At 42.9% G+C, this 13,860-nt stretch overlaps 1 protein-coding gene across 3 annotated transcripts in view; it reads right to left on the reverse strand.

The window, feature by feature from the left end:
• SEC23B (SEC23 homolog B, COPII coat complex component) overlaps positions 1–13,860 on the reverse strand; it is a 53,239-nt gene that overhangs the window by 2,279 nt on the left and 37,100 nt on the right. For all 3 annotated transcript variants that reach the window (XM_033185502.1, XM_033185501.1, XM_033185503.1), the window contains 4 exons: positions 13,532–13,693; positions 10,892–10,978; positions 6,969–7,124; positions 6,529–6,594 (listed from right to left, as the gene is read on the reverse strand). In XM_033185502.1, coding sequence (XP_033041393.1) covers positions 6,529–6,594; positions 6,969–7,124; positions 10,892–10,978; positions 13,532–13,693 — 471 coding nt within the window. The remainder of the gene's footprint in view (positions 1–6,528; positions 6,595–6,968; positions 7,125–10,891; positions 10,979–13,531; positions 13,694–13,860) is intronic.

A 13,860-nucleotide genomic window follows, 5' to 3' on the forward strand; every position in this document is an offset into this window, starting at 1 on the left:
CAAAGATTTTAAAATAGCCATGATAAAAATGCTTCATAAGCAATTACAAACACACTTGAAACAAATGAAAAAATCGGAAGCCTCAGCAAAGAAACAACAAGGTCCCAGGAAAGAAGTGGAAGACATGGAGAACCAAAAGAAAATTTTGTAACTGAAAAATACAGTGACAAACAAAGAGCTCAGCACGTAGGTTCAATGCAGAAAAGGAACAGAAAAAAGAATCAATAAACTGGAAGACAAAATAATAGAAGTTACCCAAATGAACAAAAGAAAGAAAATACGGCCGGGCGCGGTGGCTCAAGCCTGTAATCCCAGCACTTTGGGAGGCCGAGATGGGCGGATCACGAGGTCAGGAGATCGAGACCATCCTGGCTAACACGGTGAAACCCCATCTCTACTAAAAATACAAAAACGAGCCGGGCGAGGTGGCGGGCGCCTGTAGTCCCAGCTACTCAGGAGGCTGAGGCAGGAGAATGGTGTAAACCCGGGAGGCGGAGCTTGCAGTGAGCTGAGATCTGGCCACTGCACTCCAGTCCGGGCGACAGAGCGAGACTCCGCCTCAAAAAAAAAAAAAAAGAAAATACATGGAATGTAGTACCTGGGGTACTGCAACAGATCTAACATTCATGTCACCGGATGTCAAAAAATAAAGAAAAGAGAGCAGGTGAAAAGGCATTCAAAGAAATAATGACCGGCCGGGCGCGGTGGCTCAAGCCTGTAATCCCAGCACTTTGGGAGGCCCAGACGGGCGGATCATGAGGTCAGGAGATCCAGACCATCCTGGCTAACACGGTGAAACCCCGTCTCTACTAAAAAATACGAAAAACTAGCCGGGCGACGTGGCGGGCGCCTGTAGTCCCAGCTACTCCGGAGGCTGAGGCAGGAGAATGGCGTAAACCCGGAAGGCGGAGCTTGCAGTGAGCTGAGATCCGGCCACTGCACTCCAGCCCTGGCGACAGAGCGAGACTCCGTCTCAAAAAAAAAAAAAAAAAAATAATGACCGAAAACTTTCCTATTTGGCAAGAGATACAAACCTACCGAAGCAAAAAGCTGAGTAAACCAAAACAGGATAAACCCACAGAAATCCATGCCAAGACATGTAATTACACTTTCTTCTCTGCCCCTGCCCATCCACCCTGAAAACTAACAACAGAAAAAGACTACTGGAAGCAGCCAGAGGAAAATGACACCTTCTCTACCGGGGAAAACACTGAGACTGACAGTGAACTTTTCATAAGAAACCATAAAGGCCAGAGGAAGCGGCACAATATTTTTCAGCTGCTTAAAGAGCTGTTAGTCAGAATCCTATACGCAGAGAAAATATTCTTCAGAAATGAAAGGGATATCAAGATATTCTCAAATAGAAGAAAACTAAAAATCTATAACCAGCAGACCTATGCTAAAAAGAATGGCTAAAGGTAGGCTGGGTGTGGTGGCTCACGCCTGTAATCCCAGCACTTTGGGAGGCTGAGGCAGGCGGATCACATGAGGTCAGGAGTTCGAGACCAGCCTGACCAACAAGGAGAAACCCTGTCTCTACTAAAAATACAAAATTAGCCAGGCGTGGTGGTGCATGCCTGTAATCCCAGCTACTCGGGAGGCTGAGGCAGGAGAATTGCTTGAACCCGGAGGCGGAGGTTGCGGTGAGCTGAGATCCCATCACTCCAGCCTGGGCAACAAGTACAAAACTCCGTCTCAAAAAAAACAAACAAACAAACAAAAAGGGCCGGGCGCGGTGGCTCAAGCCTGTAATCCCAGCACTTTGGGAGGCCGAGACGGGCGGATCACGAGGTCAGGAGATCGAGACCATCCTGGCTAATACGGTGAAACCCTGTCTCTACTTAAAAATACAAAAAACTAGCCGGGCGACGAGGCGGGCGCCTGTAGTCCCAGCTACTCGGGAGGCTGAGGCAGGAGAATGGCATAAACCCGGGAGGCGGAGCTTGCAGTGAGCTGAGATCCGGCCACTGCACTCCAGCCTGGGTGGCAGAGCAAGACTCCGTCTCAAAAAAAAAAAAAAAAAAAAAAAAGGAAAAAGAAAAAAATAATGGCTAAAAGATCTTTAAAAATAAAGAAAACAATAAAAGCAACCATAGAGAGAATATAATAGGTTTTCCTTTTTAAGACTTATCAATTACGTTTGATGCTTGAAACAAAAATTATAACACTGTCTGATGTGATACTAAATGTATGCAGAGGAAATATTTAACATAATTATATTACTGATGGGGGAGAGGAAAGTGACGGAAGAGGGAGGTAAGGTCTCTAGACTTCACTTGAACTGATAAAAAACACCAGTAGACTGTGATAAGTTACGCATATATGATGTAATACCTAGGGTCTGACCAGGTGTGGTGGCTCATGCCTATAATCCCAGCACTTTGGGAGGCTGAGGTGGGAGGATCGCTTGACCTCAGGAGTTTAGGACCAGCCTAGGCAACATAGCAAGACCTCATCTTAATTAAAATTAAAAAAACCTAGGGCACTTAGGAGCAACCACTTAAAAAAGCTAAATAATGAGATACACTCAAAAACATTACAAACAAGTCAGAAGGGAATCCTAAAACATGTTCAAGTAACTCATGGGAAGACAGGAAAAAAGTACACACAAGGAAGGCAGGAAAAAAGTATACAAAATGGAATGAAAAAAGAAAAGCAGAAAACAAAAAATAAAATGGCACACTTAAGCCCTAACATATCATTAATTACATTTTATATATAAATGGTCTAAATATACCAAGTAAGAGAGCTCAGCAGACTGCATTAAAAACCATGACCCAACCATACACTGTCTATAATAAATTCACTTCTTTTTTTTTTTTTTTTTTGGTTGAGACGGAGTCTCGCTCTGTCGCCCAGGCTGGAGCGCAGTGGCCGGATCTCAGCTCACTGCAAGCTCCGCCTCCCGGGTTTACGCCATTCTCCTGCCTCAGCCTCCCGAGTAGCTGGGACTACAGGCGCCGGCCACCTCGCCCGGCTAGTTTTTTTTTTTGTATTTTTTAGTAGAGACGGGGTTTCACCATGTTAGCCAGGATGGTCTGGATCTCCTGACCTCGTGATCCGCCCGTCTCGGCCTCCCAAAGTGCTGGAATTACAGGCTTGAGCCACCGCGCCCGGCCGGAATAAATTCACTTCTTTTATTTTGTTTTTCAAGATAGAGTCTTGCTCTGTCGCCCAGGCTGGAGTGCAGTGGCACGATCTCGGCTTACTGCAACCTCTGCCTCCTGGGTTCAGGCAATTCTCCTGCCTCAGCCACCCTAGTAGCTGGGACTACAGGCACGTGCCAGCATGCCAGCTAATTTTTGTATTTTCAGTAGAGACAGGGTTTCACTGTGTTGGCTAGGCTGGTCTCGAACTCCTGACCTCATGATCTGCCTACCTTCGCCTCCCAAAGTGCTGGGATTACAGGTGTGAGCCACCACACCCAGCCGGAAGAGTTTTTAAAAACCTATTGCAAACAGGAGAGAGGAAATAATAATGACTAGAGCAGCAACCAATGAAACTGAAAATAAAAAAATAATAAAGTCAATGAAATGAAGAGCTGATTCCTTGAGAAGATCAATAAAATTACCAAACTCTAGCAAGACTGACAAAGAAAAGAAAAAACAGAGATGACATAAATTTATCAATATCAGGTATAAAACGGGTATCACCGCAGACTCTACGGACATCTAAAGGATAATCAGGAAATCCTACAAGCAACTTTATACGTGTAAGTTTGATAGTGTAAACAAAATGGAACAATTCCTCAAAAAACACAACTGCCATAACTCATCCAATATGAAATCAATAATTTGAAGAGCCCTATAACTATTAAGCAAGTTGAATTAGTAATCTAAAAACTCTCAAAAAAGAAATCTCTAGGCCCAGATGGCTTCATAGAGAAATCAACCAAATGTTCAAAGAATCCCCAATTCGACACAATATTCCCCAGAAATTGGGGAGAAGGAAATACTTCCCAATTCATTTTATAAAGCTAGTATTATCCTGATACCAAACCAAACAAAAACAGGAGAAAAAAATGAAAACTACAGACCAATATTCCTCATAAATATAGATGCAAAAATTCTCGAAAAAATATTAACCAATAGAATTCAGCCATATATACAAATAATTATACACTAGGAGTGAGGTTTATTCCAGGAATGGAAGTCTAGTTTAATATTCAAAGAATCAACGCAATTCACCATATTAAAAGGCTTACAAAAAAAAATCACATGATTGGCCGGGTGCAGTGGCTCACGCCTGTAATCCCAGCACTTTGGGAGGCTGAGGCGGGTGAATCACAACATCAGGAGATCGAGACCATCCTGGCTAACATGGTGAAACCCCATCTCTACTAAAAATACAAAAGAATTAGCCGGGTGTGGTGGCAGGTGCCTGTAGTCCCAGCTACTTGGGAGGCTAAGGCAGGAGAATTGCTTGAACCCGGGAGGCAGAGGTTGCAGTGAGCCGAGATCCCGCCACTTCACTCCAGCCTGGGCAATGGAGCGAGACGCCTTCTCAAAAAAAAACAAAAACAAAACAAACAAACAAAAAAAATCACATGATTATACCAATGGGTACATAAAAAACATGACAACATTAAAAACTTATTCATGATTTTAAAACTCTCAGAAAGATAGCAGTAGTGGGGATCTTCCTCAACTTGATAAAAGAGCTACAAAAAGCCCACAGCTCCTATTGTACTTAATGGTGGAAGACTGAATGCTTTTCCCCAAAGCAGGGAACTAGGCAAGGGTGTCCAGTCTCGCCATTCTTATGCAATATAGTACTAGAAGTAACCATCAGTGCAGTAGGCCAAGAAAATAAAGTAAAAGTAATTCAGATTGAAAAGGAGAAATAAAACTGTCCCTGGCTTGCAGATGACATGATTGTCTAAGTACAAATTTCCGGCTGGGTGCGGTGGCTCAAGCCTGTAATCCCAGCACTTTGGGAGGCCGAGACAGGCAGATCACGAGGTCAGGAGATCGAGACCATCCTGGCTAACACGGTGAAACCCCGTCTCTACTAAAAAATACAAAAAACTAGCCGGGCGAGGTGGCGGGTGCCTGTAGTCCCAGCTACTCGGGAGACTGAGGCAGGAGAATGGCGTAAACCCGGGAGGCAGAGCTTGCAGTGAGCTGAGATCCGGCCACTGCACTCCAGCCTGGGCAACAGAGCCAGACTCCATCTCAAAAAAAAAAAGAAATTTCCGAGAAATTTACAAAAAGAACTCCTAAGAGTTCTAAGTGACTCAGGAAGGTCACGGAATACAAGCTAAACATACCAAAGTCAATTATTTCTATATACAGCCATCCCTCAGTCTGTGGGGGTATGGTTCTGTGACCTCCTGTGGATCCCCAAATCCACAAATGCTCAAGTCCCTAATATAAAATGGTGTAGCATTTGCATATAGCCTATGCATACCCTCCCATATACTTTAAATCGGGGTCCCCAACTGCAGGCCACGGACAGTACTGGTCCATGGCCTGTTAGGAACCAGACCACACACCAGGTAAGCAGCAGGTGAGTGAAGCTTCATTTGCATGTACAGCTGCTCCCCATCACTCGCATTACCACCTAAGTTCCACCTCCCATCAGATCAGTAGCAGTACTAGATTCTAATATGAGTGCAAACCCTATTGTGAACAACGCATGTGAGGGATCTAGGTTGCGTGCTCCTTATGAGAATCTAATGCCTGATGATCTGTCATTGTCTCTCGTCACCCCCAGCTGGGACCATCTAGCTGCAGGAAAACAAGCTCAGGGCTCCCACTGATTCTACATTATGGTGAGTTGTATAATTATTTCATTATATGTTACAATGTAACATTCATAGAAATAAAGTGCATAATAAATGTGGTGATGGAAATGCCTCACATCTTGACCTTATCAATCTCAGTATCCTGGTTGTGATACTGTATTACAGTTTTTGCAAGATGTTAACACTAAAGGAAAATGGGTAAAAGATACAGGTGATCTCTCTGTATTATTTCTTGTAACTATATGTAAATTTACAATGATCACAAAAAAGTTTAATTTTAAAAATGTTGTAAGAAAACAGAATGAAAGGAAAGACTCATCTGAGAGAGACATAAATGCTGGGAACAGTTAGATAAAGTAGTAATTGGTGGGGGGCGGGGGGAGTAGGAGAAAAGGGAAGGAATTAGGCTGGAAAGTGAGGAGGCGGCAAAATCGATGGTGACAAGTTGCCCTGTGTTCTTGGCAGAGAGAGGACTAGGGGCCATGCTGCTGTGTGACGAAGGAGACCCCCATGGAGGCCACAGTACAGTGCTCTGTCCCTTGGCCTGAACCTGGTATGTTATGCTGTATATTGTGGAAGGGGACCCGCCCAGGGAGCCCCCTCAAGCTCCAGCCCAGCCATGTTATTCAAGTTGATTCGCTGCCTGCTACTCCCCAGCAAAATACCCACGTTATGCAGTTATTCTGTCTCTAGGCCAAAAGAGATCCAATTTGTAGAATTTTAACACAAGTTTTCAAAAAAACTAGCTTGGCATCCTCCCCAAATACCTGAACATTTCTTACCTGGCCCCAGGCATAGAGGTTATTGTGTGTCTGAGATGGGTTCACTTTGGACAAAAGGAATCGAGCCTTTAACAACAACAAAAAGGTTTAAAGGTTAAAAAGTGACATTAATATTAATGTAACAGAAAAAAGATAATTTTTTACAATATTTCTTTGGTTAAATTAGAATTGTTTTACTGCACAGTAATCTATTTCTTTAGCTTAAGCCCACTGGCTCTCCATTTAAGGATCCTAAAACATAAAATGTGTATTTTATCTTGGCAATCCCTTTACATAAGTGTATTTTGACCACTTATTTAAAAAGAAGTCATATTTGGAAGATTATCTGTGTGTCAACTTATGTCATCGCATAAAATATTAACCATCCTGTTTGGATGTATAGCAATAACAATCTATCATAAAACGAACAAACCACTGGAGCTAGAACTCAGCTCGCTCACCTGACTGCCTCCATGCTCCGTGTTAATGTAACGTGGCATCGGGAAGCGCGCTTGCAGAATTTCTTGAGCATCATCCAGTGGTGCCTGCAGAAGGTGCTTGAAGTTTTCGTACTCGGGCATGTCCTGGTAGCCAGCTTTACGCCATTGGGCTATGGTCTACACAGAACCAAACCAACCAAAACTATTGTGGAAACTGTAACAACAGCCTTCACTGACATTGACATTCTACCATGGCCACCCAGAGCTTGTTTCCAGTGAAGAAGTCTAATGTCAAAAATGACAAGTTCATAGGGAGAGCAAAGCAGACCTACCTGCAGGAGAAGCAGGAGTAAGCAAAATGGGTGCATCCAGGACACCCCCGCCTGCACATTCCCCCAGGAATGTCAGGCACCACTCATGCCTCCTCTCTTCTATATCAACTGCTTAACAAAGCCTGTTGATTACTCATCCCAAGGAGCAGCGGCCTCCCTTCTTTTCCACTTCCACTGTTATCACTCAGTCTAGCCTCTCATCTCCACACATCTGGTAAGGAAAGGGCTTTGTTGGCTGCCCACACAGACTCCACTCCCCCATCTCCTTTCCTAATGGCACACATATTACACTCCTCCTCCAGTAAGCAGTAGTCATACAGACTTGGGTGCAATTGACTCATCCCTATCCCCTGCTCCCCCTGGGCCCTGAATTGGGGTACCCTTGGCAAAGGAGATAAGAGCTATAAGAATCAAAGTATGAGTGTTGATCAGGCAGTGAAGAGAAGCCATATGCTAAACTGTGGAAAGCAGACGATCTGTCTCCCCGACTAAGCTACACATTTTATCACCCTTCCTTCTTTTATACTCATCAGCAACTGGTCTAGAAAATATCTTGTATACACAGGAAATCAAGAAACATTCATTAACTGATTCATATACCTTTATGAACAAAGTGAAGTGCTTTTGCATGTTATTTAGGGGAACAAGAAGACAATGGACAGGGAAAATGGAGAAAGAGACTACAGCAAGTGTGCAATGTGTCTTAACAGAGCCATTAACATGGCTTCAGGCAGAGGATTCTCATCAGATGCCTCCTTCTGTAGCCTGCTCGCTTCCTCTCAGAGTGGCAGTTACCTTTTTCCAGGTCTAAATGCTGTGATTGACAGTTGGCCTATGGGAAATGCCCACAAGCTCACCAGGGGCCAGGAGTTCCTAAGAACACTTGCATTCAGCACACTCGGGGCTTTGGGAAGGTGACAGCAGTGTCACTGTCTTTATCCTTAGAACCCCTCACTTGCACAAGAAGGTGCTCAATAAACAAGTGAATGAACAGCATCAGGGGTTACAAAAGAAATGTCAATAAGGGGTGAGCTTAGGGCAAAGAATGCTTTATCGTCAGTACAGTCGGCCCTCAGTATCCACAAGATTGGTTCCAGGACCACTCCCCCCAATACCAAATTCCATAGATCCTCAAGTCCCTCATACAAAATGGCACAGTATTTGCATATAACCGACGTACATCTTTCCATATACTTTAAATCATCTTTAGATTACTTATAATACCTACTACAATGTAAAGAGTATATAAATAGTTCTTGTGTGTTTCTTTTTTCTTTTCTTTTTTTTTTTTTTTGAGACAGAGCCTCACTCTGTTGTCCAGGCTGGAGTGCAGTGGTGCAATCTCGGCTCACTGAAACCTTCACTTCCCGAGTTCAAGCGATTCTCCTGCCTCAGCCTCCCAAGCAGCTGGGATTACAGGCGTCTGCCACCACGGTTGGCTAATTTTTGTATTTTTAGTAGAGACAGGGTTTCGCTATGTTGGCCAGGCTAGTCTTGAACTCCTGACCTCAGATGATCCGTCTACCTCGGCCTCCCAAAGTGCTGGGATTACAGGCGTGAGCTACCACACCCGGCCTGTGCTATACATTTTATTTGTATTATTTTTTATCATTATTTCAAAATTATTTTTAACCTGCCATTGGCTGAATCTGCAGAGGTGGAACCTGTGGATACGGAGGGCCAACTGTACTGATACTAAAGGACCCAGTGGGAAGAGCAGCTGGTCATCTGGCTCTCAGTCTAGGACTATTACTGACAGCTTAGCACTTGTGTGCAAGTGGCTAGCATACTAGGTGTTAATATGCTGAAAAAAGTTTAAAGTTATAAAATACTTAGGAGTATTAGAAAACAAATACTTTCTAAGTTACTAAAGGAATCCCGAAACACAATTTAAATCTTTTCACAATCTCAGAAATCATTTCTAATGGTTGGCCACTAGGAAACCAAATCAATAACCAATATAATGAAGGTAGAGAACATACAATAGAAGAAAAAGCATCACTGAATATAAATATCACCATCATCTCTATTAAAGGATTTTTCCATGAAGATGCAAATAATTCAGAGAAGCTATTCCCTTTCTCAGGGCATAAGCCCCACTGAGAAGCCCCACAGAGTCTCAGAATTTCTTTCTGAGAAAGAAATGGACTGAAAGCTATCCACAGCCATCCTAGGGATCCACAGACATAGTGTGAAGTTCCCTGGGCCATGTTATTTCATCAAAGCACAACTTTAGCTTTAAACACTAACTCTGAAAGAACAGTAGTATGTATAAAATATTTATTGAGGAGAATAAACTAGTTTTGCCTAACTTTGAAGGTAATGATTTACAGTGATTTAAAAGAACCAGCCACGCGCAGTGGCTCACGCCTGTGATCCCAGCACTTTGGGAGGCTGAGGCAGGCGGATCACAAGGTCAAGAGATTGAGACCATCCTGGCTAACATGGTGAAACCCTGTCTCTACAAAAAATACAAAAAAATTAGCTGGGCGTGGTGGCGGGCACCTGTGTTCCCAGCTACTCAGGAGGCTGAGGCAGGAGAATGGTGTGAACCTGGGAGGTGGAGCTTGCAGTGAGCCGAGATCCATATCCTTGCCACCGCACTCCAGCCTGGGCGACAGAGCAAGACTCCATCTCAAAAAAAATAAATAAATAAAAATAAAACAAGAACCACCTGAGATTTTTTTACAGCATATATTATTTATTATTTTTTGAGACGGAGTTTCACTCTGTTGACCAGGCTGGAATGCAGTGGCGTGATCTCAGCTCACTACAACCTCCACCTCCCGGGTTTAAGTGATTCTCCCACCTCAGCCCCCCAAGTAGCTGGGACTATAGGTGTGTGCCACCATGCCCGACTAACTTTTGTATTTTTAGTAGAGATGGGGTTTTGCCTGTGGTCAGGCTGGTTTTGAACTCCTGACCTATGGTGATCTGTCCACCTCAGTTTCCCAAAGTGCTGGGATCACAAGCATGAGCCACTGTGCCCGGCCCATATTTATGGCAAATATGATTAAAATTAATAAATATACAAATACTCCAGGGACATAAGAAAAGTTTCTATCCACTAGAATAAAAGCCACTGCACTTTCTAAGCCCAAATTGTTGTTACAAATGTCATTAAAAACCTAAATTAATAAATAAGCAGAAAACAGGGCCGGGCGCGGTGGCTCAAGCCTGTAATCCCAGCACTTTGGGAGGCCAAGACGGCCGGATCACAAGGTCAGGAGATCGAGACCATACTGGCTAACACAGTGAAACCCCGTCTCTACTAAAAAATACAAAAAACTAGCTGGGCAAGGTGGCGGGCGTCTGTAGTCCCAGCTACTCGGGAGGCTGAGGCAGGAGAATGGCGTAAACCCGGGAGGCGGAGCTTGCAGTGAGCTGAGATTCGGCCATTGCACTCCAGCCTGGGCGACAGAGCGAGACTCCGTCTCAAAATAAATAAATAAATAAATAAATACATACATACATACATACATACATAAATAAGCAGAAAACAAAAACCACAGTTAAGGACAATAATTCTCCTTGTGTGCACAATTAAATAAATGTGTATGCCTTTTCCCCAATTTAAAAACAAAAATTAATTAATTAATAATATCATCTTACCTCACCAAGATAAATGACAATTTGAAAGAAAGTATCCATCAGCAAAATTCTGTCAGCTAGAATGCTGCTGCTATCCAAGAGTACTGGCTGAAGAAAAAGAGAGAGAAAGATGGCATTGGTTTTCCCTCCTCCCCACACAGCAACCACTTCCACCCAACCCTGACCCCATGCCTGGTATCCACAGCAAAGGCTATTTACAAATCGTGCCCAGCACAGTGGCTCCCCCCTTTCTTCCTGACATACTTGCACTCTCTGCTCCTGACTCATTCTCAGCTTTGTAGGAAAAAGAGGCTCCAAATAATTCCTCATCAATTGAGAAGGGAAATTAATGATACCTTTTTTTTTTTAATTAAGAGTCAGGGTGTTGCTCTGTTGCCCAGGCTGGAGTCAAGTGATGTGACCCTGGCTCACTGCAGCTTCAACCTCCTGGGCTCACGTGACCCTCCCACCTCAGCCTCCAGAGTAGCTGAGGCATGCCACCATGCCCAACTAATTTTTTATTTTTTATAAAGACAGGCTCTGACACTATGTTGACCAGGCTTAGTAATATCTTTTGATCTTAGAACGAAAAATAATTCTGAATATTCTCAGTTTTGTATGTATTTTAGCAATCAGAGACACTCTCTGTAGATGAGCCAGAATACAGATGCCTATATGAAAAATAGCATTTAACCCAAATTTTGAAGTTTACTACAAAATATATATTATGGCTGGGTGTGGTGGCTCACGCCTGTAAACCTAGCACTTTGGGAGGCCAAGGCAGGCAGATCACTTGAGCCCAGGAGTTCAAGACCAGCCTGGGCAACATGGCAAAACCCTGTCTCTACCAAAAACACAAGAAATTGGCTGGGCTGTGGTGGCACGTGCCTGTGGTCCCAGCTATTCAGGAGGCTGAAGTGGGACGATCACCTGAACCTGGGAGGTGGAGGTTGCCGTGAGCAAAGATCGCACCACTGTACTCCAGCCTGGGTGACAGAGTGAGACTCCATCTCAAAATATATGTATCTTTATTATTTATTTATAAGTAATATTTTATATATTATATAAATAACTACATAATTTTTATATCAGTAATTATTATCATTTTTTTTTTTTTGAGAGGGAGTCTTGCTCTGTTCCCAGGCTGGAATGCAGTGGTGCAATCTCAACTCATTGCAACCTCTGCCTCCTGGGTTCAGGCGATTCTCCAGCCTCAGCCTCCTGAGTAGCTGGGATTACTGGTGCCATGCCCAGCTAATTTTTGTATTTTTAGTAGAGACAGGGTTTCACCACGCTGACCAGGCTGGTCTCAAACTCCTGATGTCAGGTGATCCGCCTGCTATTTTAGTAATTATTTCTTTTTTCTTTTTTTTTTTTTTTGAGACGGAGTCTTGTTCTGTCGCCCAGGCTGGAGTGCAGTGGCTGGATCTCGGCTCACTGCAAGCTCCGCCTCCCGGGTTCACGTCCTTCTCCTGCCTCAGCCTCCTGAGTAGCTGGGACTACAGGCGCCCACCACCTCGCCCGGCTAGTTTTATTTGTATTTTTTTTTAGTAGACACGGGGTTTCACCGTGTTAGCCAGGATGGTCTCGATCTCCTGACCTCATGATCTGCCCGTCTCGGCCTCCCAAAGTGCTGGGATTACAGGCTTGAGCCACCGCGCCCAGCCAGTAATTATTTCAATAATAAAAGTAAGTTGTACTCAATAAAGAAAATTTTAAAATGTGTACCCAAGTATAACAAATATTGATATTTTGTTTTTTTTCCATATAGTTCTTTATTTTTGCAGGGAATATTTAGAAAAGTTTCTGTTTTGACTTTTTTCATGTAACATTTTTACATAAAGAAACTTTCTATTTTATTATGTTACATACATTTTGTGAATACTGTTGGCCCTCCATATCGGTCGGTTCAACATCTGAAAATTCAACCACCCTTGGATTGAAAATATTTGAAAAAAATATGCACCTGTACTGCACATGTACAGACTTGTTTTCTTGTCATTATTCCCTAAACCATACAGTATGACAATTATTTACATAGCACTTACATAATAGGTATTATAACTAATCTAGAGATGACTTAAAGTATATAGGAGAATGTGTCCAGGTTACATGCAAATATTACACAATTTTATATTAGTAACTCGAGTATCTAAGAATTCTGGTATCTGAAAGAGGTCCTGGAACCAATCCTCCATGAATACTGAGGGTCAACTGCATTTCTCAGGTTACTTATTTATTTTCCTATATTAAACATTCGGACTGTTATTTGATTCTCTATTATAGTAGTTCCTTTACTTTTTTTTTTTTTTTGCACAAAGTCTATTCTATATCTAGGAGTCTTTCCTACAGATACAAAACATGGAATTGCTGGATGTAAGTATACAAGCACAAGGAAAAAGAAAGCAACCATGTCATTTCTTAGAGTTTTTTACCTTTATTCCTGCCTTCCACAAATAATAGCTTTATATGTCTTTGGCATTTTCCTAAAGGTATTTTTTAATAGAAATTTAAATTAAATTAAATTTAATAACTTAAATTACTATAAAAACTCAAAGTTTTATTTTTTTACAGTTCTGCTCTCTAAGTAAATTTGCTTAAAAAAGAATATATAAGTTAGGTGATTCCAATCCTCAGGAAAGCACTCAGGTAGAGCCTTACCTCTGGTGGCCCATGAAAGGAGTAAGAGTAGAGAATGGGCTGGATCATGATGAGGGACTGGGTCAGGTCCTGCCGGGCAAAATGATGTCTGTAATATGACGACTCATCAGGACTATTGTTAAACACTTGAAGAAATGGAGATCTTCTCAGATGGAACATGAACTGCATTCACAAAGAATGAGAGAGAAATGCATATAGTTGTAACTTTCTTAGACACCCACAGAGTAGATCTACCTCAGGGGTCTGAAATAGGAGAACCCAGAAAAGGGCTCTCTGGGTTCACAGAACAGAAAGCATAAGGTGGTAGCAGGGGCTGGGGAAAGAGGAAA

This window comes from Trachypithecus francoisi, unplaced genomic scaffold (genome assembly GCF_009764315.1).
Source record: "Trachypithecus francoisi isolate TF-2019V2 unplaced genomic scaffold, Tfra_2.0 Lachesis_group21, whole genome shotgun sequence".
Taxonomy (NCBI): domain Eukaryota; kingdom Metazoa; phylum Chordata; class Mammalia; order Primates; family Cercopithecidae; genus Trachypithecus; species Trachypithecus francoisi.